At 36.2% G+C, this 22,830-nt stretch overlaps 2 protein-coding genes across 3 annotated transcripts; both read left to right on the forward strand.

Annotated features, from left to right (window-relative positions):
• Positions 1–8,024: 8,024 nt before the first annotated feature.
• On the forward strand, positions 8,025–11,723 carry LOC107795150 (small ribosomal subunit protein eS8y). The gene is made up of 5 exons (XM_016617730.2): positions 8,025–8,161; positions 8,287–8,359; positions 10,037–10,367; positions 10,779–10,951; positions 11,394–11,723. Exons 1-5 carry the CDS (start codon positions 8,158–8,160, stop codon positions 11,476–11,478), a joined length of 666 nt encoding a protein of 221 aa, XP_016473216.1. The 5' UTR covers positions 8,025–8,157; the 3' UTR covers positions 11,479–11,723.
• A 1,704-nt stretch (positions 11,724–13,427) lies between these two features.
• LOC107795151 (sodium/hydrogen exchanger 4-like) lies at positions 13,428–21,904 on the forward strand. 2 transcript variants are annotated; one of them, XM_016617735.2, is made up of 14 exons: positions 13,428–13,658; positions 14,900–15,018; positions 15,108–15,205; positions 15,707–15,766; positions 15,866–15,912; positions 16,000–16,194; positions 16,722–16,768; positions 16,889–16,955; positions 17,278–17,378; positions 17,492–17,593; positions 17,942–18,086; positions 18,162–18,224; positions 18,347–18,408; positions 21,211–21,351. In XM_016617735.2, the coding sequence occupies exons 1-13, from the start codon at positions 13,491–13,493 to the stop codon at positions 18,365–18,367; spliced, it is 1,233 nt and encodes a 410-aa protein (XP_016473221.1). In that variant the 5' UTR covers positions 13,428–13,490; the 3' UTR covers positions 18,368–18,408; positions 21,211–21,351. The 2 variants fall into 2 exon arrangements, with proteins under 2 accessions (XP_016473221.1, XP_016473217.1); XM_016617731.2 differs by having other exon boundaries at positions 13,431–13,658; positions 18,325–18,408; positions 21,211–21,904.
• The last annotated feature ends 926 nt before the right edge of the window (positions 21,905–22,830 follow it).

Below are 22,830 nucleotides of genomic sequence, written 5' to 3' on the forward strand. Positions count from 1 at the left end.
ATTCTTGGCCGGCTGAAAGCCAAGGCCACCAAGGCTCTTACTACTAACCTCCTAGTCTGAGCACTGCTCGGGGTCCATTCGAAACCATTGTGAACTCTGACACACTGGGATTTGGGGTCTTTTAGCCACTCCCTTTACTATTGAGCTATCTCTGACACTCAATTCTTTCTTTCTATTGTCTACTAAATATGTGAACTGCTTGGTCCAAGTGGTTAAATGTGTGGGTAATGTGGCCAACCTATGGTTGTATGATTTGGCTCGAGTTCTTCTATGGATTATGGGTTGTGCTGATGAATATCGTTCCTGGGTATGCTACGTGAGAGTTGTTGAAGGCCTACGCAATGCTGGATATTTCCTTTTTGGGCCTGCTCTGAGCCTACTGTCATTATTTGTATAATATATTTGCAATCATATTCATTACTGGGCATGTAATAACTTTGTAATGAATAATTGGGGTATTAGTAAAATGGGGAATGGGTAGATTCTGATGCTTGCATATAAGGTAGAAAACATGCCTACAGGATTCAATGATTTACTTGCTATATATGCCATTTAATTTCTATGTGCACTGTGAAAATCATGTCATTAGGAGAGGCACACACTTACACTATTCGGCTATTTGCAAACACGAGTACAAATGCTTCAGTTATTTCTATTGCTATATATTACTAGAAAACTTGCCTATAGGAAACAAATACCACTAAACTTTCTTCCAATTCGCATAACTACAACATATCCACTAGAAATCATGCCTGTAGGATTTTGATCATTCCATTTGCTACTGTATCGCATTGTTCACCTAGAAAGCATGTTTATAGGGCTAAAATATAACAATATAATTAATCTCAATCGTCAATTGTTAGAGATCCTGCATATAGGGTATTACTACTCGCCTAAAAAGGTTAATTTTCCAAACGTTGTTTGTTGTTCGTTTATGCTACTGTCAGAAAAGCATGAATAATTCTGGGCTCTTCTCCAACAAATTTCATTGTCACTTAGTGTGTAAATCACCTAGAAACAACATCTATAGGAAATCTGCAATCTCTAATCAGCATACAACAATCGTATAATTATTTGGAGATAAGCAACGCCTAGCCTTTGAAACCTCTTGTATGTTTTAATGCCTAGTCACATAGAAACTATGTTTATAAGGCTTAAGGTTCTTAATTCTGAAATTTGTCTACTGCCTATAACATGAACTTGTTTGCGTGCATTTGTTGCTTACATGTGGAGGACAACTTGAGCCATTTATTGTCTTTATGTGTAGTCCTACATGTTTTGAATATCGCTTAGATTTATTATTTTTTAAGCAACCTACGTAAATTCTAGAACCATCTAAATAGAGGTCCAAAACCTCTTTGACCATAGGTATGGGACGGGTAATGCACGCATAGGGTACGACCTATAAGTGAATTAGAACGCTTTTAGGTAACAACTTTAACATAGTAATCGGGTAGCAAGAGATGATAATTTATGCCCGCTGAATAATATGAGTAACACCCCATCTTGAGGGAGTTACGAAGTATTATTTATGTTGCATGAGGTGATCTTTTAGGCTAAAAAACTTAGGCCCCCCCTCTTCTTTGTATGTCGTTATTAGATCTAAATAGTCGTATCCATATATTCGCACTAAGATATGTGTCAATTTTGTTGTAATAAAGTTCTGTGGCTTCTGAATTCCTTGGTTTATTTGATCGCCTAGCTTAATCATAATCCACATAATCTTAAATTCAGCCGGGACTCATAATTATGGACCTCGAGGAGTGCCTAACACTTTCTCTTTGAGGTAACTTGATCCCTTACCCAATCTTTGGTGATGTAGACTAGTCAAACAGAGTTATCTGCATAATAGGTGCCCTAACACCCTTAAAAACTGTTAGGTGGCGACTCTCCTCTTTTAATACCTCCTTTAAAAGAGTGGTCATATGTCGAAGCCCGATCTCGCGAGAGAAAAATGGGGCGCGATAGGTCTTGGTGCAGTATTGATGCAAGATGGCAGGGTGATTGCATATGCGTCGCGGCAGTTGAAAGTTCACGAGAAGAATTACCCTGTTCATGACTTAGAATTGGCAGTCATTGTTCATGCGCTGAAGATTTTGAGGCATTACCTGTACGGTTTCTCGTGTGAGGTATTTACTGATCATCGTAGCTTGCAATATCTGTTCAAACAAAAAGATCTCAATTTGAGGCAGAGAATATGGTTGGAGTTGTTGAAAGATTATGATATCACTATTTTGTATCACCCCGGAAAGGCCAATGTGGTGGCTGATACTTTGAGTAGAAAGGATGTGAGTATGTGCAGTCTTGCGTATATTCTGGTTGGTGAGAGACCGTTAGCTGCAGATGTTCAGACTTTGGCTAATCAGTTCGTGAGATTAGATGTTTCGGAACCCATTCGGGTTCTAGCTTGCACAGTCGCTCGGTCTTCTTTATATGAGCGCAGCAGAGAGCGGCAGTATGATGATTATCATTTACTTGTCCTTAAGGACACAGTGCGCACTGTGATGCCAAACAGGTTGCTGTAGGGGAAGATGGAGTTCTACGAATGCAGGATTATATTTGTGTGCCTAATGTGGATGGGCTTCGTGAATTAATTCTTGAAGAGGCACACAGTTCCAGGTATTCTATCCATCCAGGTGCCGCCAAAATGTATCAAGATTTATGGCAACATTATTGGTGGAGGAGAATGAAAAAGGATATAGTTGCATATGTAGCTCGGTGTCTAAATTGTCAACAAGTCAAGTACGAGCATCGGAGACCTGGTGGTTTACTTCAGAAGTTAGAAATTCCTGAGTGGAAGTGGGAGAGTATCACTATGGATTTTGTTGTTGGGCTCCCACAGACTCAATGAAAATGCGACGCAGTTTGGGTCATTGTGGACAGGTTGACCAAGTCAGCACATTTCATTCCAGTGGCAGTAACCTATTCTTCAGAGCGGTTAGCTGAAATTTACATTCGTGAGATTGTCCGCCTTCACGGTGTGCCCGTGTCTATTATTTCAGATCGAGGTACGTAGTTTACCTTACACTTTTGGAGGGGTGTACAGCGTGAGTTAGGCACGCGGGTTGAGTTGAGTACATCATTTCATCCACAGACAGACGGACAGTCAGAGCGCACTATTCAGATATTGAAAAATATGCTTCGTGCATGTGTTATAGACTTTGGAGGTTCTTGGGATCAGTTCTTTCCACTTGCGGAGTTTGCTTATAATAAAACCTACTAGTCGAGCATTCAGATGGCTCCATATGAGGCATTATACTGAAGGCGATGCCGTTCACCAGTTGGATGGTTTGAACCGGGAGAGGCTCGGTTGTTGGGTACCGATTTGGTACAGGATTCCTTGGATAAGGTCAAGGTTATTCAGGATCGACTTCGCACACCTCAATCTAGGCAAAAGAGTTATGCCGATCGTAAAGTTCGTGATATTGCATTCATGGTTGGAGAAAGAATATTTGCTCCGGGTTTCACCTATGAAAGGTGTAATGAGGTTCGGAAAGAAAGGCAAGTTGAGCCCTAGGTATATCAGACACTTTGAAATTCTTGAAATGGTGGGTAAAGTAGCCTACATGCTTGCATTACCACCTAGTTTATCAACGGTTCATCCGGTGTTTCATGTGTCTATGCTCCGAAAATATCATGATGATCTGTACCATGTGTTAGATTTCAGCTCAGTCCAAATGGACAAAGATTTGACTTATGAAGAGGAACCGATAGTTATTCTAGCCTGGCAGGTTCGACAATTGAGGTGTAAGAGTTATCCTTCAGTTCGGGTGCAATGGAGAGGTCAGCCGGTAGAAGAATCTACCTAGGAGTCCAAGTCGGACATGCGGAGTAAATATCCACACCTTTTCACCAGCTCAGGTACTTTTCTAATTCCATTTGAGTACGAACGTTTGTTTTAGAGATGGAGAATGTGATGACCCAAAAGGTCATCTTTAAATTTAATAATTAATTCTATGTTTTAAGACCTTAAAAAGAACTATTCTTTATTCCTCGACTTGCGTGCGCAGTTCGTATAAGTTTGCGGAAAGTTTTTGTATGAAATATTTGATTAAAATGTGAAATAGAGCCTTAAAACTCAATTGAGTTGACTTTGGTCAACATTTTGAGAAAACAAATCTGGATTAGTGTTTTGATAGTTCCGGTAGGTCCGTATCGTGATTTGGGACTTGGGCGTATGCCGGGAAACTAATTTGGAGGTCTCTAGCTCAAGTTATGGCAATTTAACGGAAACTAGAAGCCTAAAGGCTTAAAGATTTTAAAGTTTGACCACAAATTGACTTTGATTGATATCAGGGCCGGATTCGAGTTCTGAAATTTTTTATAGGTCTGTTATGTCATTTATGACTTGTCTGTCGAATTCGGTGAGAAACGAAGTTGATTTGACGTGATTCGGACGTTCGGTTGTGAAAATAAAAATTTTAAAGTTTTTTAAAATTTTTATTTGATTTGGTGTCCGATTCGTAATTCTAGGTGTTAAATTGGTGTTTTGATCGAGCGAGAGAGTTCGTATGAGGTTTTTGGATTTGTGTGCATGTTTGGTTTGGAGCCCCAAGGGCTCGGGTGAATTTGGTATGCTCAACGGGTCATTTTGGACATAAGGAAGATAGCAGATTTTCTAGTGTTTTGTTGCAGAATTTTTCTTCATCGCGTTCGCGGGGGAGATCTCGCGATCGCGTAAGGCAATCTGAGAGGCCAGCTAAATTTGATCTTCGCATTCGCGAATTTGAGTACGCGATCGCATAGGGGTGTGAAGTGGTGTTTTGCGAACGCGTGACCAAGGTCGTGTTCGCGTAGAGTTAAGGAGGCTAAAGCTAAGCCACGCGCTTTACTCATCGCGAACGCGTGAGGTCGTTCGCGTTCGCGAGGAGTTTTACGCGTTCACGTAGAGTACATTTCCGAGGTAGCAAAGTAGAGCTTCGCGATCGCGAGGCTATTCACGTGATCGCGATTAAGGAATCACTGGGCGAACCCATAAATTCGGAAGTCGCCATTTTTACTCATTTTTTGGAGTTGGGCGATTTCAAAGGAGATTTTCACGACTTTGAAGTGGGTAAGTGTTTTATAACTAAAAGTTATTTTATTTCATGAATCCATGTCTATATTTATCATTTAACTCGGATTTAGATGGAAGAAATTGGTAATTTTGTAAAAAAATTTAAAAAAAGAAAAATTAAGATTTGAAGGTCCAATTGACATCGAAATTTGATAATTTTTGTATGGTTGAACTCGTATCGGAACCGGTGTTCGGATTTCGTAATTTTTTTGGGATTCGAGATGTAGGCCCCATTGTCGATTTTTTAGATGAATTTCGGATTTTAATCCGAAAAATTAGTAAATTTATATGAAATTAATACCTACGATTTGTATTGAGTATATTAAATTATTTATGACTAGATTTGAGGATTTCTGACAAAAATTCGCGAGGCAAAGGTTTATTGGATTCCTGAATTTGGTTGCAAAGCGAGGTAAGTGTCGTGGTTAGCCTTGACTTCAGGGAGTATGACTTATTTGTCTATTTGCTATATGATTTAATGTACGGGTACACCGTATATAAGAAGTGACGAGTACTTATGCGTTGTGGTTGAGTCAAAGCATGCGGGGGGAGGAATTTGTTTATTGTGAATAATTATCTATTTAATTAAAGATATTTATGTTTAAGTTTATTATTGATTATTTGATAATTATTCGTGAAATTTTTATTTATTTAATTATTGTTGAATATTTTGGAAGGTAAAGTCGGTATTTTGATATTGAATTGATTGATAAGTGTATATCCCCGCATTTAAATACTCTTCCGAATTTATATTATTATTTTTATGGTAAGGAAGAGTGTAAAAGCACGAAGGGTGTTGCCGTGTCATTTATGAGTGTAAAAGCACGAAAGGTATTGTCGTGCCATTTGTGAGTGTAAAAGTACGAAGGGTGTTGCCGTGCCATTTGTGAGTGTAAAAGCACGAAGGGTGATGCCGTGTCAAATGAGAGTAAAAGCACGAAGGGTGGTGCCGTGCCATTTTCATATTAACATTTGCCCATTTTATTGTTGATGAATTAATTGACTGCTAAGTGATACATCTCCTGCTGAAATTAGTATATCCTTCCCCTTCGCATGTTCCCTCACAATTTATAAATTGTTATTTATTGTATTATTGTTACTTCGTATTTGTATATGCTTGTACATGTTGTTTATGTATGTGTCTTGTTATAGCCTCGTCACTACTTCGTCTAGGTTAGGCTCGGCACTTACCAGTACATGGGGTCGGTTGTACTAATACTGCACTCTGCACTTCTTGTGCAGATTTCGGAGTTGGTCCCAATGTCGTACTATAGATTTGCCCGAATACAGTTACCGGTTGAGACTTGAGGTATAATTGCATAGCGTTCGCAGTTCTGAAGTCCCCTTCTATCTTATCTCAGTTGTGTATTATATTTCAAACAACTTAAATTTTATTCAGACCTTTATTTGTATTATTCTAGAAGCTCGTGGACTTGTGACTCCAGTTATGGGATGGTATTTAGATATCGCGATTATTATGGATTATTCACTATATTTCAGACTTTATTTCCGCATTTATTTTCTTATTATTAATTAATTTAAAATTTTGTTAAAATGACTAGTTATATTCTAACGTTGGCTTGCCTAGCAAGTAAAATATTAGGCGCCATCACGGTCCCGAAGGTGGAAATTTCGGTCGTGACAAGAGGGCAAAGTGCATAGATAGCCGATTTTGCTATCACCATTTAAGCTAGGGGTGGGCATAATACCGACCGAACCGAAAAAATCGGCCTATTCGGTCGGTTTGCGGTTTATAATTTTAAAAAATTCGGTATTCGGTTCGGTGGTCGGTTTTAATGGTTCGATTTTTAATTAAACCGAAAAATTGAATTTCGGACCTCTGCAATAAGTAGCTGACGGTGAGAAATCCAAAAGAAAAATGCAAGTTGTAAAAAAACCAGAGCCATTTTACGTTGATTCCTCAGGGGACTGCATTATACGAAGATAAAACTAACATTATAATGAAGAAATGATTGGTTCATTATTTTGTAGTAATAATGAAACAAATGAAAAAATGCCTAGTTCTCAATTATATGTAACAAAATCACGTGCAAGTTGCTTTTGTTCATTATTTTTGCATCTATTATTTTGAGGATTATTTTTATGTTGTAGATGAATAATCCAGTTCACATGTTACATGATGTGCTTTTATGCTATAGAAGCCCTTAACTTTTAAATACTAATGTTGAATTGACTTAAGAATAATGGGCAAATTACTGATGGAAATAATCACTTTCACTTTAATATATATACTACATATTTTTCTTTCTCTATTTGAAAAAGAGTGAATGGGCAGTTTGCTATTTTACCCAATTTTTCTAGCTATGTTTTTCGCTATTGACAGTAGAAGCACTTGCATCGGCTTCAAAAAGTAATTTATTTTCGTTATTTCGTACTATTTTTGTCATGGCTTGAAACCGAAAACCGAACCGAACATGAATAAACTGAACCAAACCGAAATTATTATGGTTCGATTTTGATTATTAAAATCACAAACCGAAAATCGAATTAACCGAATTCTACAAAACCGAACCGAACCGACCGATGCCCACCCCTAATTTAAGCAGTGGCGGAGCCACATGCACTCAAGGGGTGTCAACCGATATCCCTTAGTCGAAAAATTGTACTGTGTAGTTAGATAGTTTTTAAAAAAATATGTATATATACTAAGTATTTCTTGGTGAGTTCATTTTGATCTCCCTTAATAAAAACTCTGGCTCCATTTAAGCCATACTCTAGCAATGTATAAATATTACAAATTTAGTCACTTTGGAACAGCTTTAAGATATACGGATTTGAAGTTACATACATGAGTGAACTTCAGACACCTATGGCCACACGGCTGAAATTAAGACAATTCTTTTTGCGTGAACTTCAGGTACATATACTTGTACCAAATTGGAACAAATAAAATTTGGGGGACCGGATTGAGTTAGAGGCAAAACACAAGGACTAATACGTAAAGGGAGGACAAAACTGGTAATTTAATTACAGCTAGGGTTTTAAAGTGGTTTAAAAGGCCCGCCGATCTCATTTTTGTTGAAGCCCTTTGTCTTAGAGCATAACCGTCGGAACCCTAGGATCCTTCGTCGCCGGCAACAATGGGTAACGAAACTATTAAACTTTTTAGCTTTCGTATTATCGTCCTTAATCTCGTATGTTTTATGTTCTAATGAAATTGCGAAAATAAGCTTAGACAGAGGAATGAATGTGCTTATGGTATGTGATAGGTATCTCTCGGGATTCGATGCACAAGAGACGTGCCACTGGAGGCAAGAAGAAGGCGTGGAGGAAGAAGAGAAAGTAAGTTAAATTACCTTTTTTCTCAATCTGATGTTCACTACATTGGACCTGAATGGATACAGAGGATTCACATAGTCGATCCGAACTAAATTTGGACTGTGCATAATTGATTTATTGAATGTCACACTATTTTGGACCTAGAATAGAATGGATTCAAAGGATTGATATGGTTTACTAAATAGGTGTTTCTTCCCATCTGTCTACCCCTTGGTGGGAAGAGTTACCCATGTTGGTGGGAGGTAGTAGGTATCTGGTAAAACTAACTCGGTATTGAGCAATGTTGATTTATTAAGTGTTCAACTATGTTGACCTGAATATAGTGGAATGGGTACATAAAATTTGTATAGTCGACCAAAACTAATCTGGGATTGAGTGTAGTTGATTTGTTGTGTGATCTACGATTTTGGACCCGACTATATAGGAAATGGTTGCTATATGATGATTCAAATAGTCGACCCAAATTAATTGTGATTGAGTATAGTTGATTTATTGCATGCCATACTGCTTGTGTCCTGACTTGTAGATAATAAGGTTTTTGTTCCACCTTCAAAATCTTGTTATATATCATCCTTGATTATTATAGGCAAATGAAGTTAAGAAACACTTACAGACCGTTTTCACTAGAAGTGTGTTTCTCTTTATTCGAGAAGCGCTAGTTTTAAAGAATTGCTAATTTGCATAGTAACAACATATGTTGACGCCTTGACGGAATGGGTATGGATGATTCTTACAACTGACTTATTTAGTTTGACACTGAGGTAGAGTTGATTGATTGATAGATAGAGAGAAATGAGGGGTTCGGGTTGGGGCTTTGAAGCTGGTTTATGTGTGGTTGTTTTGGAAAAATTATTTTACTTACATCTATTGTATGGACAAGAGTGGGTTGCTCTAGTGGTGAGCACCCTCCACTTCCAACCAAGAGGTTGTGAGTTCGAGTCACCCCAAGAGCAAGGTGGGGTGTTCTTGGAGGGAGGGAGCCGAGGGTCTATCGGAAACAGCCTCTCTACCCCATGGTAGAGGTAAGGTCTGCGTACAAACTACCCTCCCCAGACCCCACTAGTGGGATTATATTGGGTTGTTGTTGTTGTGTTGTTGTTGTATGGTGAGCTAATGAAGTTAGACAAAACTAGAAATCCTGTGGATGTCACAGGATAGTGTTTTTTTTCTCTTTCCTGAGAACCTGTAAGTTTAAAGAATTTGATGGAATGGATATTGGTAATACATATAGCCGACTCCATTCAGTCTGAGGTTGTGGTTGACTTGATTTTTTTTTTTTTTGGGGGGGGGGGGGGTATGCAGATGTGAAGTTGGACCTTTTTTGTACACCAAACGATTCCTTAGGGGTTGTTTGAGTACTAGGATAAGGATACTAATCCCTGTATAAAATTGGAGAAGGGATAAACTTTAGACCAAAATTTTGGTATTAGCTATCCCATATAGGATGTGCGTTAGTAATCCCGGGATTACAATCCCGGAATGTCCATTGCTTGCTTTTGTTGCATAATTGCAATCAGTTAGTCCTAGAGTCTTTCTTTTGGCTAGATCTTCTCAAACTCTTATTTAAATTATTCTGTGAGGTAGCTTTTTGTAATTTTGGGCTGTCCATAGATATGATTTCAGTTTGGTGTTTATTGGTCACATTATGAGATTGACTTTTGATTTTCTGTCTCTGTGAAGGTATGAGCTCGGAAGACAGCCTGCAAATACAAAGCTGGTGACTAATGCTAAGACTGTTAGGAGGATAAGGGTCCGAGGAGGCAATGTGAAGTGGCGTGCTTTGAGGTTGGACACTGGAAACTTCTCTTGGGGCAGTGAGGCTGTTACTAGGAAGACCCGTTTATTGGATGTGGTGTACAACGCCTCAAATAATGAGTTGGTTAGGACACAGACTCTAGTGAAGAGTGCAATTGTTCAAGTTGATGCAGCTCCATTTAAGCAGTGGTATCTCCAGCACTATGGAGTTGATATTGGTCGCAAGAAGAAGAGTGCTACCAAGAAGGAAGGAGAGGTATTTGCTTAAGCTTTTCTTGTTTTACATGGGCTCTTTTAATTCATGATGAACCACTTCTGCTGATTTGATAATCAATTTTATGATGCTACGGAGTATTTTCTAACTTCAAGTTCAATATTGACACACTTAATCATAATAGGTTCTGCTTGAGCCTCTGTTATCTTTTAACTGTTGTATGTGCTGTATGTGGTGCCTCTTATGCAAATGGAAACAGATAATTGTTTGTGGTAAAGAAAATTCCTTAAACTTCTTCCCCTTCTTTTGCGAAGAAAAGAATGTCTTTTCCAAATGTCTTTTCTGGTGGATTTTGTCTTAATATGTGTTTAGGTGGTCTATTAATTTGGTTGCCACCTAAAAATTGCACTAAACGAGTGCATCATATGATGGTTTCTATTCATTGGTTCACAGGAGGCTGAGGCTGCTCCAGCTGCAGAGGAGAAGAAAAGTAACCATGTCCAAAGGAAGCTGCAAAAGCGTCAACAGGATCGTAAGATTGACCCACATGTTGAAGAGCAATTTGCTAGTGGCCGTCTATTGGCTGCAATCTCGTCACGACCTGGCCAATGTGGCCGTGCTGATGGGTATGAGTTTTCTTCTCTATTAGCTTTGATCTTTTGTTGAAAACTGTCTAGCTCAACTTTGTAATCTCTTCATTTCACTTTACCAAACTGCTAAGCAAGGTTTTTTTACTTAATGTTGTTACAAGCACATTTAAATGACAGAAGTTCTTTTTTGATTGTTCACATTTAAATGACATAGCAGTCCAATATTGTGGCTAAGTTCTCTGGAATGTGTTGACTTTTTTTGTTAACTATGAAAACTTGTAGCAGTTCAAACTCTTTGAATTTGAGTTCTAGTTTTTGCTTTAGTTTTCTTTGGTTATGAGAGTGAAAGTTGCATCGTTTTTTGCTTTTCATATGGCTAAACTTGATTCAGAGTATGATCTGAATTGATGCTCTTTTCCTGTTTGATCTGTATTTAACTATTTGTCATTCTCTTACATTTCTCATTTAACTTTGACAGTTACATCTTGGAGGGTAAGGAACTGGAGTTTTACATGAAGAAGCTACAGAAAAAGAAAGGGAAGGGTGCAAGTGGCGCTGCTTAAGAGTTATAACTGATTTCTGTTATATCATCCAAAGCTTCGAATTATATTGCCTGTGTTATTTACTATTGATAGAATGGATATTAAGAACCAATTTAGCTGCTAGAGTTAGATCAGCCCATCTCTTTGCAATGTGATGTCACATAATTTTGAGGACAGAATTCATCTTACTGTTTTCGTCTAAGGATGTCGTCAAGGTAGTCTTATCATTCAGCTTTCAGGTTTTATATTGCTTGAAATTTTGCATATTATGGTTGCTTGCGACAGAGAGACTTCAGAAATTAGGTTTTTACACTCTTCATAAGGTGGGTAAAGTTAAATCCCCGTGCAGCGCACATGCATTCATGAGTTTGGCAATCCAAAGTGCTATGGAGCTTGAATTGTTGAAGTGCTGTTGCATCATAACATATTATAACACCACCAATTTGAGAAATGCAAATTCGGTAAATTATAATATATGACAATTAAAATGAGTGGCATGGTTCACTTGTTGGTTTTTTTTTTCTTTTTTGTTAAATAAATTTTGTAATTGTTTTTTATAGCAGTTTTAAGTAAAGTTGGATGATAAGATGACCAAGAACTTAGTATCAGAATGTGCATGACAGGACATAAAGTCGCCTATATATGCAGAAATCCATCACCCAAACAATGTATTGTGACTTCAGTCGAAAGCCTGGAGCTCATCTATGTCCCAATCATATATATAAGCACTTTTATTATTGCTTACGTAATTGGAGGAAAAGGGAAAAAACATAAGAGTAGTATTTTTGATTTAGATTATTAAATATACAAAAGATTAGCAATGTGATCAAGACTTTGATTCAGCATACATATTGATTGGTAATTGCGCGTCATAAGTTCGAATTCTACTAAAGCAAGATTTAGAGCCTGTTTGGATGGGCTTAAAAGCTGGTTAGTTTTTAACTTGTGGAAGTGTTTGGCAACAAAAAAATGGACTTAAAAAAAGTTAAAATCTGCTTAAAAAAAGTCAAAACCAATAAGTTGGAAAACCCAACTTTTTCTAAATTGGCTTAAAAGCCATATTGCTTTGACCAATGATATTACATTCTTATCCCTTATAATTCTTCTTAATCCCGAAATTACCCCTAAGTAAAAACTCTACAACATACTATTTTATTCCCATTCTCCAATATTTGTCAATTTCTTGAAGTTCTTAACGTGAAGCAAACAATAGTTTTTTGGTCGTTGAATCCTTCCTTTTTTTTAATTGGTGCAACTATATTCTAAAATCAAATCATTTAATGAATTTACGCGTTACCCCTGAATTTGAAGTTATGAACGGAAAATATAATATTATGGTCATCATCTTCTTTATAATGTTAACAACTTTAAGGATATTTCAGTCATTTTAACAAGAAAAAGTGTTTACCAGCACTTGTTTACCAAACACTTCATCAGCTTGTTTTAAGTTTCAGCACTTTTATCAAAACACGTAACTGCTTATTTATAAAACAAGTTTCAGCACTTATAAAATACTTTTAAGTACTTAACTTAAAAGCCAAACGGGTCCTTAGTTACCGCTATATATATTGAAGAGCCTAAATTAGAAGAGAGTCGTTTCGAGTAAAAAGCGATTTTAATACAAAATGATATGGATTTACTATGGTTATCAAAGTAAAGTATATACTCTATTAATTAACTAAGATCTAGTACTAAAAATGTACGTGTGATACATATCTTGGTAAAAGGTCAGACCATTTATCTACCAAATTTTAAAGGTATGTATAATCTTACTAGCAAAAGAGAAAAGAGCAAATGTAATTTTGCATTTAGAGTAAAAGACAACAAAGGTACAACAACGGAAAATAAAAAGTTTGACACTTGTGTAGTTGTGCATGATATTTCGTCCTATTGCAACGTGTCAACTGTTCCGGCGAGCACCGCAAATTTGTTCTACCTCTTAGTTTCTTCAGCAGCAGCAATTATATATATCTTCTTTTAACATGCAATAAATACTGTGTAATTAAAGGGACAGAGGAAAACTCAAATAGGAGATGGGAAAAATGGCACTGTTCGATTTTGTGATGGATTTTGGGAATAGCAGTCGTGAGCAAGTTGTTCCAATGACAGTTTTCGTGGCAATTTTGTGCCTATGTTTAGTGATTGGTCATTTACTTGAAGAAAATCGTTGGGTTAACGAGTCCATCACCGCCATTATCATTGTACATTCTTCTTCCTCTTCTTTCATTCTATATTATGTATGGACACAAAATTGGATATACTTTAAGACGTTAATTTGATTTATATTCGAGTGGTGGTATGAAACTTTACATTTAAGAGTTGAATAGTCAAATAACTTTGGCTGAAGGGAGTCGTGAAGGGAGTCGTGGAGCAATGGTGAAATTGTCTCCTTATGATTTATAGGTCACGATTCGAGAGCCGTGGAATTAGCTACTAAGTATGTCACGCCTCTTGGGTGCGGTGTTGTATTCTCGTGACTTTAACCTAAAGTCACGAGTTCGAGCCGTGGAAATAGCACTAACACAATAAGTTGTCTACATCACACCTACCTGGGATGCGGTCCTTTCCGGACTCTGCCTGAATGCCCGATGCACAAAGCATCGGGCTGCCCTGTCCTATTACTCTTTTCGTTCCAATTGATGTGATTTCTTTACTTTTTAGTCAGTTCCAAAAGTTTCTAAATTTGGATACAATGTAACTTAAAGTTTTCATTTTTATTGACAAGCTTTATATTATGGTCATGTTTTAAGATCACAAATTTTTATATTGATGGTACTAATATATTACTCTCTTTTCGTCTTCTTGAGCCGAGGGTTTTTCAGAAATAACCTTCGTACTCTCCATACTCTCCAGGTTAGGGATGGTCTGAGTACACTCTACCCTCCCTGGACCCACTGGGTCTGGAAACTCACTGGGTTGTTGTTGTTGTTGTTGTTGTTTAAGATCGCAAGTTTTAAAAGTCTTCTTTCTTTCTTTAGTCTAGTAGTTCAATGGAGTGAATGATACTCCATGGAGATAATGGGGAGTGAGTCTTAGGTGATTTCTTCCCTTTGCCTAATTGACAATATTACGCGATTCCTGTGCTGGTGGGAGATAGTATAGTATGTAGCCAGTGGAATATTTGAGCTACGCGGAAGCTAACTTGGACACCATCTTTAAAACGAATATTAAAAGTTAATAATAATGTTAGCGAATTAGTGTTATTGGCACGGAGGGAATACTCCTTAGTCATATTCAACTAGGAGTCAATAGCAAATGGTGGTTCATTTACACATATCATTTTGAGGTAAACAGAATCAAACATAGTAAAAAACTGCATTGCTCCTTTTGATAGTTTCTCAGAATTATTTTATCTCTGATTTTTTTAATATTAGTTTACGGAATTATTTGCTTAGTTGTTGACTGGCTCTCGAGTGTAACAATCTTCTCCTCTGGTTCATAGGGTTGCATATCAGGGACAATAATACTTTTCATAAGCAAAGGAAAAAGTTCTCACATACTTAGATTTAATGAAGAGGTGTTCTTCATTTATTTACTTCCACCAATAATATTTAATGCAGGGTAAGAAGCTTTTTGTTAAATTATATTTCCATAAATCTCAAGCATTTTACATTTTAAAATGACATGTTGTCTGTTCATATCTTATCCAGATTCCAGGTGAAGAAGAAGCAGTTCTTCCACAACTTCTTAACGATTATGTCGTTTGGAGTTATTGGAGTTTTCATATCATCAAGTATTATCACAGCTGGTAATCTGTCATTCCTGGGCTTCTGATTTTGTCCCCTAATTTTTTCTTAAAAAGGTGGTGTCCAGGCTAGGCTAGCCTGTCCTTGTTCTGGGGCGGAGCTAGCATGCGAGATATGGGTTCGGCCATATTCAATAGCTTTGATCCAACCCTTGTAGTTGTCCTAAAAAATCCATTATAAATGTACAAATTATTAATTTATTATCCAATAACTTAAACGGAATACATTTTTGTATCCATAAAATTCAAATTCTGACTCCGCTTTTTAGCTTGTCCGCACCTCAACTTCCACCGGTGCCTGTAACTTCTCACCAGCACAGGTACTGGGTAACTAAGAAATAATCTAGTGTTTTTGTTCATTGGGATTTGAATCTGAGACGGCATGGTTCTCCATCAATTCATTGACCACTAGGCTATACCCTTAGGTGCTAAAAAATAATAACACAATTTCTTGTTTGTCTTTTATCTAGTTCTTTAATTTACATTCATCTTCTATCGGTATAGGTAGCTGGTGGCTGTTTCCCAAGTTAAATTTCGATGGATTGAGTGTTCGCGACTACCTTGGTTTGGTCCTTTTTCTAGTTGAATTTCCACGCTTGCTTTTTCATTATTGATAGCAGCTATTTCACTGAGATATTAATATGTGTAACTGCTATGGTAAAGGTATTGGAGCAATATTTTCGTCGACGGATACTGTTTGTACGTTGCAGGTTAGTAATAATGGCATTTGAGGCCATTTGTCCTGTTTCATTGAAGTCAGCTAATTATATCTGTGCTGCTGCAAAATTCATGTGTAGGTTCTTCATCAAGACGAGACTCCGTTACTATACAGCCTTGTCTTTGGGGAAGGAGTAGTGAATGATGCTACATCAGTTGTTCTCTTCAATGCAGTGCAAAAGCTTGATGTTGATAGATTCAACGGCTGGTCGGCTGTCCATATCTTTCTAGATTTTCTGTACCTCTTCTCCACAAGCACTGCTCTTGGAGTTGCTGTCAGTTTTAAACTCTTTTGATCCCGTACTAAGTGGTAGAAATAGGGTTTAACTATTTCCTATTGAATTAAGGATTCAGTATGCGAAACTTACTCTTGTCCTTTCTATCTATTGAGGAGAGGAAAGCCATACCTTTCCATGGCAAAAACTTGGAAAAAAATGAAAATACTGTTTAAGTTGCGTTTAAAATATAGGATGGTGTAATTGATGAATTATTGTCGTCTAAGCAAATATACTACAAATTCACTATTAAGATGCCTATTTCATCCAGCATAAGATTGAGCTCAGTTTCAAGTTTAACAAACTTTTTGTGTTTCTCTGAGGATAATGAAAATCAAATACTATATTATTTTGGTTGATGATTGATGTCTTTCACATGATATTTTTACTCTTGATTAGTGAATCCTTTAGTAAGTTTATCCACCCAAATGCATAGTTCTTTATCTAAAATGTGTTTCGCTCCTTGGAAGTTGGAACACGTGCCACGAGCAAATAGCCTTACTGAGTATGTCCAATTCTTTTTGCAGGCTGGACTTCTAACATCGTACATTCTGAAGGGCTTATACTTTGGAAGGTAAAATATTTGTTTGGTGTTTCTGTCGGCATATATAAAAGCTTGGATTCTACGTCATCCTATAAATTCTAAATGTAAATGATATGCAAAATCAAGAGTTAGCTGTTTATATCTTTGCAGGCATTCTTCCGTTCGTGAAATATCTCTCATGCTTTTGATGGCATATCTGTCCTACATGTTGGCTGAGGTATAGCAATTTCTTGCACTCAATTTTCAATTTTGCTGTAGTCCGTAACCGAAAATCAACTCGTATCAACCAATCAAATTTGTTGAATAATTAGTATTAATCATCTAGATTCTAATATTGATAAATCAATTTTAATTAGCATGTTTGCTACGTAAGGTGTGATCTTGTTTGCAAAACATAAGAAATCAAAGTATTTTGGCCCTCTCTCATATTTGCTGATCTGTTCCTTTGCATGTTTATTTTCATATTTTCAGTTCCCGTGTAAAATTCATATTTTATAAGTTTTCTCATGGTATTTACAGCGTGATTATGTTGTTTAAAGCTTTTCAGCCTCAGTGGGATTTTGACCGTCTTCTTTTCCGGAATTTTGATGTCTCACTATGCATGGCATAATGTGACTGATAGTTCAAGAATCACTACGAGGTATGCAATGAAGGTGTCATTTATATATTTTCTACCATGTCGAGGTTATCGTGTAATGCACTTGTAAAAAAGTATGATTATGTACTGAGATGCTGCATAATTTTGGAGCGCAGGCATGCATTTGAAGCTATGTCTTTCATTGCTGAAACGTTCATATTTTTATACGTGGGGATGGACGCACTGGACATTGAGAAGTGGAAAATGAGCAAACAAAGGTGAGATATCCCCTCAATTTTTAAGTCATTCAGCTATTATGCGTTTATATTAGGGGTTATCAATTCATCTTTGAACTTGGGTTGCGGCATCTTTGAAACTGTGAAGGTTTCTCAACTCGTTTACGATGCTTACATCCAATAGCTATTTCACTAATGCATAACTTCTTGTGACCTTCAATTTATTGGGATAGCTGATAAAGACATAAAATGTTTCTAGAAAGTGAGTGGATTATCAAATTGGTGACTTGAATAAAGATGTTGGATACCATTCCGTTTGCCTACGTTCATTTCAGTTGTATACTTGGGTTCGCTTCTGAATGTTTAACTACTACTTATTCATGCTGGCAGTGTTTGGACTTCAATGGGAATATATGGCACCGTGCTCATATTGATAGCTGTCGGGCGTGCTGCTTTTGTGTTCCCTCTCTCTGCTCTTTCCAATTTCATGAACCGAAATGCTACAAGAGCACCCTCAATATCGTTCGAGCATCAGGTCTCATTCAAGTTATTACTCGAAATAATAATGTTGTTAACATGCGCGCTTATGTTGTGTGCTATTTATTATCAGATAGTAATTTGGTGGGCTGGTCTTATGAGAGGCGCTGTCTCTATTGCCTTGGCATTCAAGCAGGTACTTTAGCGTACATACGGATCTTAGTTTTGTTAATGAAGTGGATCGAGTATCTTCGAATATGTCTGATTAATTTTGAACCTATAAACTTTTAATGCAGTTCACTTACTCTGGTGTTGCAGTTGACCCAGTACATGCCGTAATGGTTACCACTACAATAATCGTTGTGCTCTTCAGTACACTAGTAAGTTTATGCCAATCGGATAAGATAAAGAACATTGACTTCAGATATGGAAAAATCTATTATTTTTGGTTGTTGATATTTGTGGTTCTTAGAGGTGGCAAAATTAACTCATCTCGCAACATCCCACGCAACCCATCCAAGCTTAAATGGGTTTGGGTTAATACTCGTTTATTGACGTGACCTGACGGGTTGAACCCGAAACAGCCCTTCATCGAACTATTGGGTAAAAGCACGTCAAAATGCAACACAAACCCAAATATACAAAATCGAATTTGGAGATCCCGAAATATGTAAATTTGGAAGTACTTTAGCTAATCATTTAAGAAATATACATTAGTTTTCACATTTTCCAAAAAGAAAAAGAAAAAGGGAAATGAGGTCGGTTATGTTGGGTGAGTTAAGTTATGACCAGCTATTTGACCCATCTTGGGCCAACTCATATTGCCTCAAGCAAACTTTGGGTTGGTCGGGTCATGAATCACTCGCTAGCCCATTGTTTTACATTATATCTTGTAACCAAAAATAAATAACATATGCTAACCAACAATTAGTTTTTGAGCGGCCCTTTGTCCCTTCTTCACTCTCCAGTCCTTCATGTAAAACTCAACAAAAACTAATCTCTGCCTCCTAAAATGTGGAATCTAAATGTTAAGACTCGCAAGCAGTTGGCGAACTAAAAATCCAAATAGGTTTTTCTCTGAAGGGGTAAAAGTTTGCTCCTTTCAACGTTTGTGAGAAACTCTTTTCTCTGTTCAGTTCGTTGTTGGTTTTTTCTTCTCCTCTTTTTATTGAGGTATTTTTTCAATTTCGCTAGTTGAATAAGTAGTCTTTCTTTGTTTTTCATGGGTCCCTGTCGTTTTTTTTACTAGATTAATGACATATCTACGTATTTTGTACTTAATTCTTTGGGTTTGGCTCATGATATGGTGGTTTCTTATCTTGGCCATGTGGGTTTTGAATAAAAGAAAGTTTGTGTTTGGTCTGTTGGTTGTGCTTGAACTTGGGTGTTACGAACAATGATGGTAAGGAAATATTTTTTAAATCTGGAAATGAAATAAATTTTATGTTTTAAATTGGGATTAATTCGTCTTTTGAAATGTTTTTGTTCCGAAAATATTCTTTCTTTTAAATCTCCAAACAAAGGAAAGCATTTCACTATCAATACCTAACATAGAAAAATCAAAGGACCTAGAAATCTTCCTCATGGGCGAATGTTGATCACTATCAACACCTACAAATCTCTCTCTCTTTTTTTTGCTCACTGAAAATGACCCAAAGAATAAAACATTCTCATGGTTAAAATTGTATAATCAATGTATATATATTGTATAGTTAGTGTATACTTTATAAAAACTCAAAGTGTATATAGATACATAAATTATACAAAAGAAATACTAAATATGAATTTATTGTACATGAGATAAACTAATTATACATATCATATACAAAGACCTTTAGAATCCATAGAAGATAGCAACAATAACCACCTGCACAAATGCACTTCACCCTTCACTTCTTCACAACACATAAATTCATCCCAAAAGAATCATGGAGTTCCAACCTAGAATCACTGAGTTCCAACCTCCAAAATGGCTACCAAAATACCATTAAACGGCCAACAACATTTACATTGTATAAATAATGTATATAAATTGTATAACCGTACATATACACCTATTATATAACATATATACATTTGGGATGTTGCTGCAAAGAAGTCGGGGCCATGAATATACACTAACGATACATTAGGGATACACTAAAATATAGAGGATACACTTTATATACAAAATTTATACAACGTAATAATATATATACAAATTTTATACATTTTATAACAGTTTATATATAATTTTTATAATATACACTGAAAAATACAGGATACACTTTATATACAAAATTTATACAATGTAATAGTGTATATAGAATTTTTATACATTGTAAAACAGTCTGTATACAATTTTCATAATAACATTATTATATATAATGTAATTATATACATATAACAGTGCATATACAACTTTTATACACTGTGTATATAAAAATTTTATATGAAATTACATTGTATCTTCCAAACACCATTAAAATTTTAACTCACCACCAATCAAAGGATCTGTATTTATAAAATATCACCCGATAAAGAAGATGATGAAGAAGAAGTAATCACATAAACAAAAATAAGAAGAACAAGCAAGCATTTGTACATATTAAGAAGAAGAAGCAAAATTATTGCGTTTCTCCATTTTTTTTTAAGTAGAAACTCAAAATTAGAAAATGAATCAATAAGAAAAGAAATGAATATAAGGAAGGGGGATGATGCTAAATGAATTGAGCTAGTGGAAAAATGCATGTCCAGATTTATACAAGCATCTTTGTAAAAGTCACTTGTTAACTACTAAGTAACAATATATATATATATATATATATATATATATATATGCAAATGGAAGAGAGAAAAGTAAAGTGTGTGGGGGAAAAGGAAAAGTTATGGGGAAGACGTAGAAAGAGAAAGTACATCGGGAAGGGAACTATACCTTGGGTAGAGAAAAATCAGGCGGGGGAGGGGGGTTCAAGAGGAGAAAAATCTATGCAATGAGAAAAGTGGTTACAATTTATCAATAAATTGGGCCTAAAGGCTATTCCGGATGCATGTGGGAAAACATAGGCTAATAAAATTTTCTCTATTAATTTGACCGTTTTAACTTGCAATTTGCCACCTCTCGTGGTACTTGTAGAAATTGAAATCTAGTACTTCCTTTATTTGCTTTGAGTATATAAAAGAACTCATTGCTTCCATTGCAGGTTTTTGGCTTCTTAACAAAACCACTTATTAACTATCTACTTCCACATCATGACCATACAAGGAGGAGTATAGACAGAGAACCAACTATCTCAAAAGATAGGCTTCCTTTGCTTTCATTTGAAGAATCTGCCACAACTAACCTTTTACGTGCGAAAGATAGCTTGTCGATGCTGTTTGAGAGACCTGTATATACAATACATTCCTATTGGAGGAGGTTCGATGACACTTACATGAGGCCAATATTTGGTGGGGCGCGTAGAAATGAGTCCTCGGGGTCGGGATAGAAGCTAAGCTAAGCCGCAGTCGGTGACAAACCTTAGTCGTTTGCTGAGGAAGTGACAGTAAGGGATGATACCCTCATTGGCGATTTGACATTCTAACACCTAATCTGAGGTTCTGTGCTCAAGGTGTGCACTTATTTTGACAAGTTAATCTAAGTTTGGGAATTTGGAGCTCTTGTTTTCTCAACTCTTTTTCATGAAGTGGAAAAAGGGAAGGTAAATTTGCATGGGAAGAAATTTTAAGTAGGACTAGGAGGATTTTCTCTCTTTATAAAAGCTATCTTAGGGGAAAATGTCTATTAACCTTGTCTTTGTAATTGTTTATGTGTTTGTTTTGTGAATGATGTATGCCGTTTTAGATGAGGAACATTATATTTTGGTTTATTTTCGTAAAAACATAGTTTCTTGAAGATATTATTCTGCTCTTTTTTCCAAAATCTTACTATATATTTAGACAGATACGTGTATCGAATTTTTTTCATCTTTTGTTGGCCTGCTCTATGGTGTCAAATTAACCAAAAATAGTATATAATCGCACATTAAGAGGGTCGCGTATTGTCTAAGTTAATCAAAGAGAAGGACTATGATTCATGATAAATTCGGCTTATGAAAAAATTTAAGAATTTTATTTAGCCAAATTTCTAATGTACCAAAAATAAATGACGAGTCATCTTGGACAATATCCAAATTTATCCATCAATAGCTTTAGCAAATTGAATTACAAGAAAAATCTCCCAAGAACTCTATTTTCTTTGTTTGATATTTATGTATATTATTTTCTGCACAAATTTGGCACACTTTTTCTTTATTGGATTTTTTTTTCTGATTTGGTTTTTGGTCTTGTAGTCAAACAAAATTGTAAGACAAGGAACAAACAAATGAAAGAAATGGTTTTGAGTATGTTTAGCTCCAATTAAACACAAAATTTTACTTGAACTAGATCATGTTTAGGGGTTTACATGGGTCGGGTTGGTTCGGATTTTTCAATTATCAAACCAAACCAATGGTGTCGGGTTTTAAATTTATAAACTAAACCAAACCAATAAAGTCGGGTTTTTCAATCTCGGGTTTCTCGGGTATTTCGTTTTTTTTAGGGTTATTTCCCGGTAAAGTCTTAATAGCACAAAATATGTAACTTATGCTCCAAATATTTATTTTAGTCATAATAGGATACAACTATATAATGTATTTTCCAAGAAAATAAAATAATAATATGAGATGAGTCATAACATTGTACTAAAATATTCAATAACATAGATAATAAAATCACACAAAGAAAATATTACTAATTAATACACCATAATAAAAATTAACATAATCTAAAAATACTATATATGT

This window comes from Nicotiana tabacum, chromosome 12 (assembly GCF_000715075.1).
Source record: "Nicotiana tabacum cultivar K326 chromosome 12, ASM71507v2, whole genome shotgun sequence".
Taxonomy (NCBI): Eukaryota; Viridiplantae; Streptophyta; class Magnoliopsida; order Solanales; family Solanaceae; genus Nicotiana; species Nicotiana tabacum.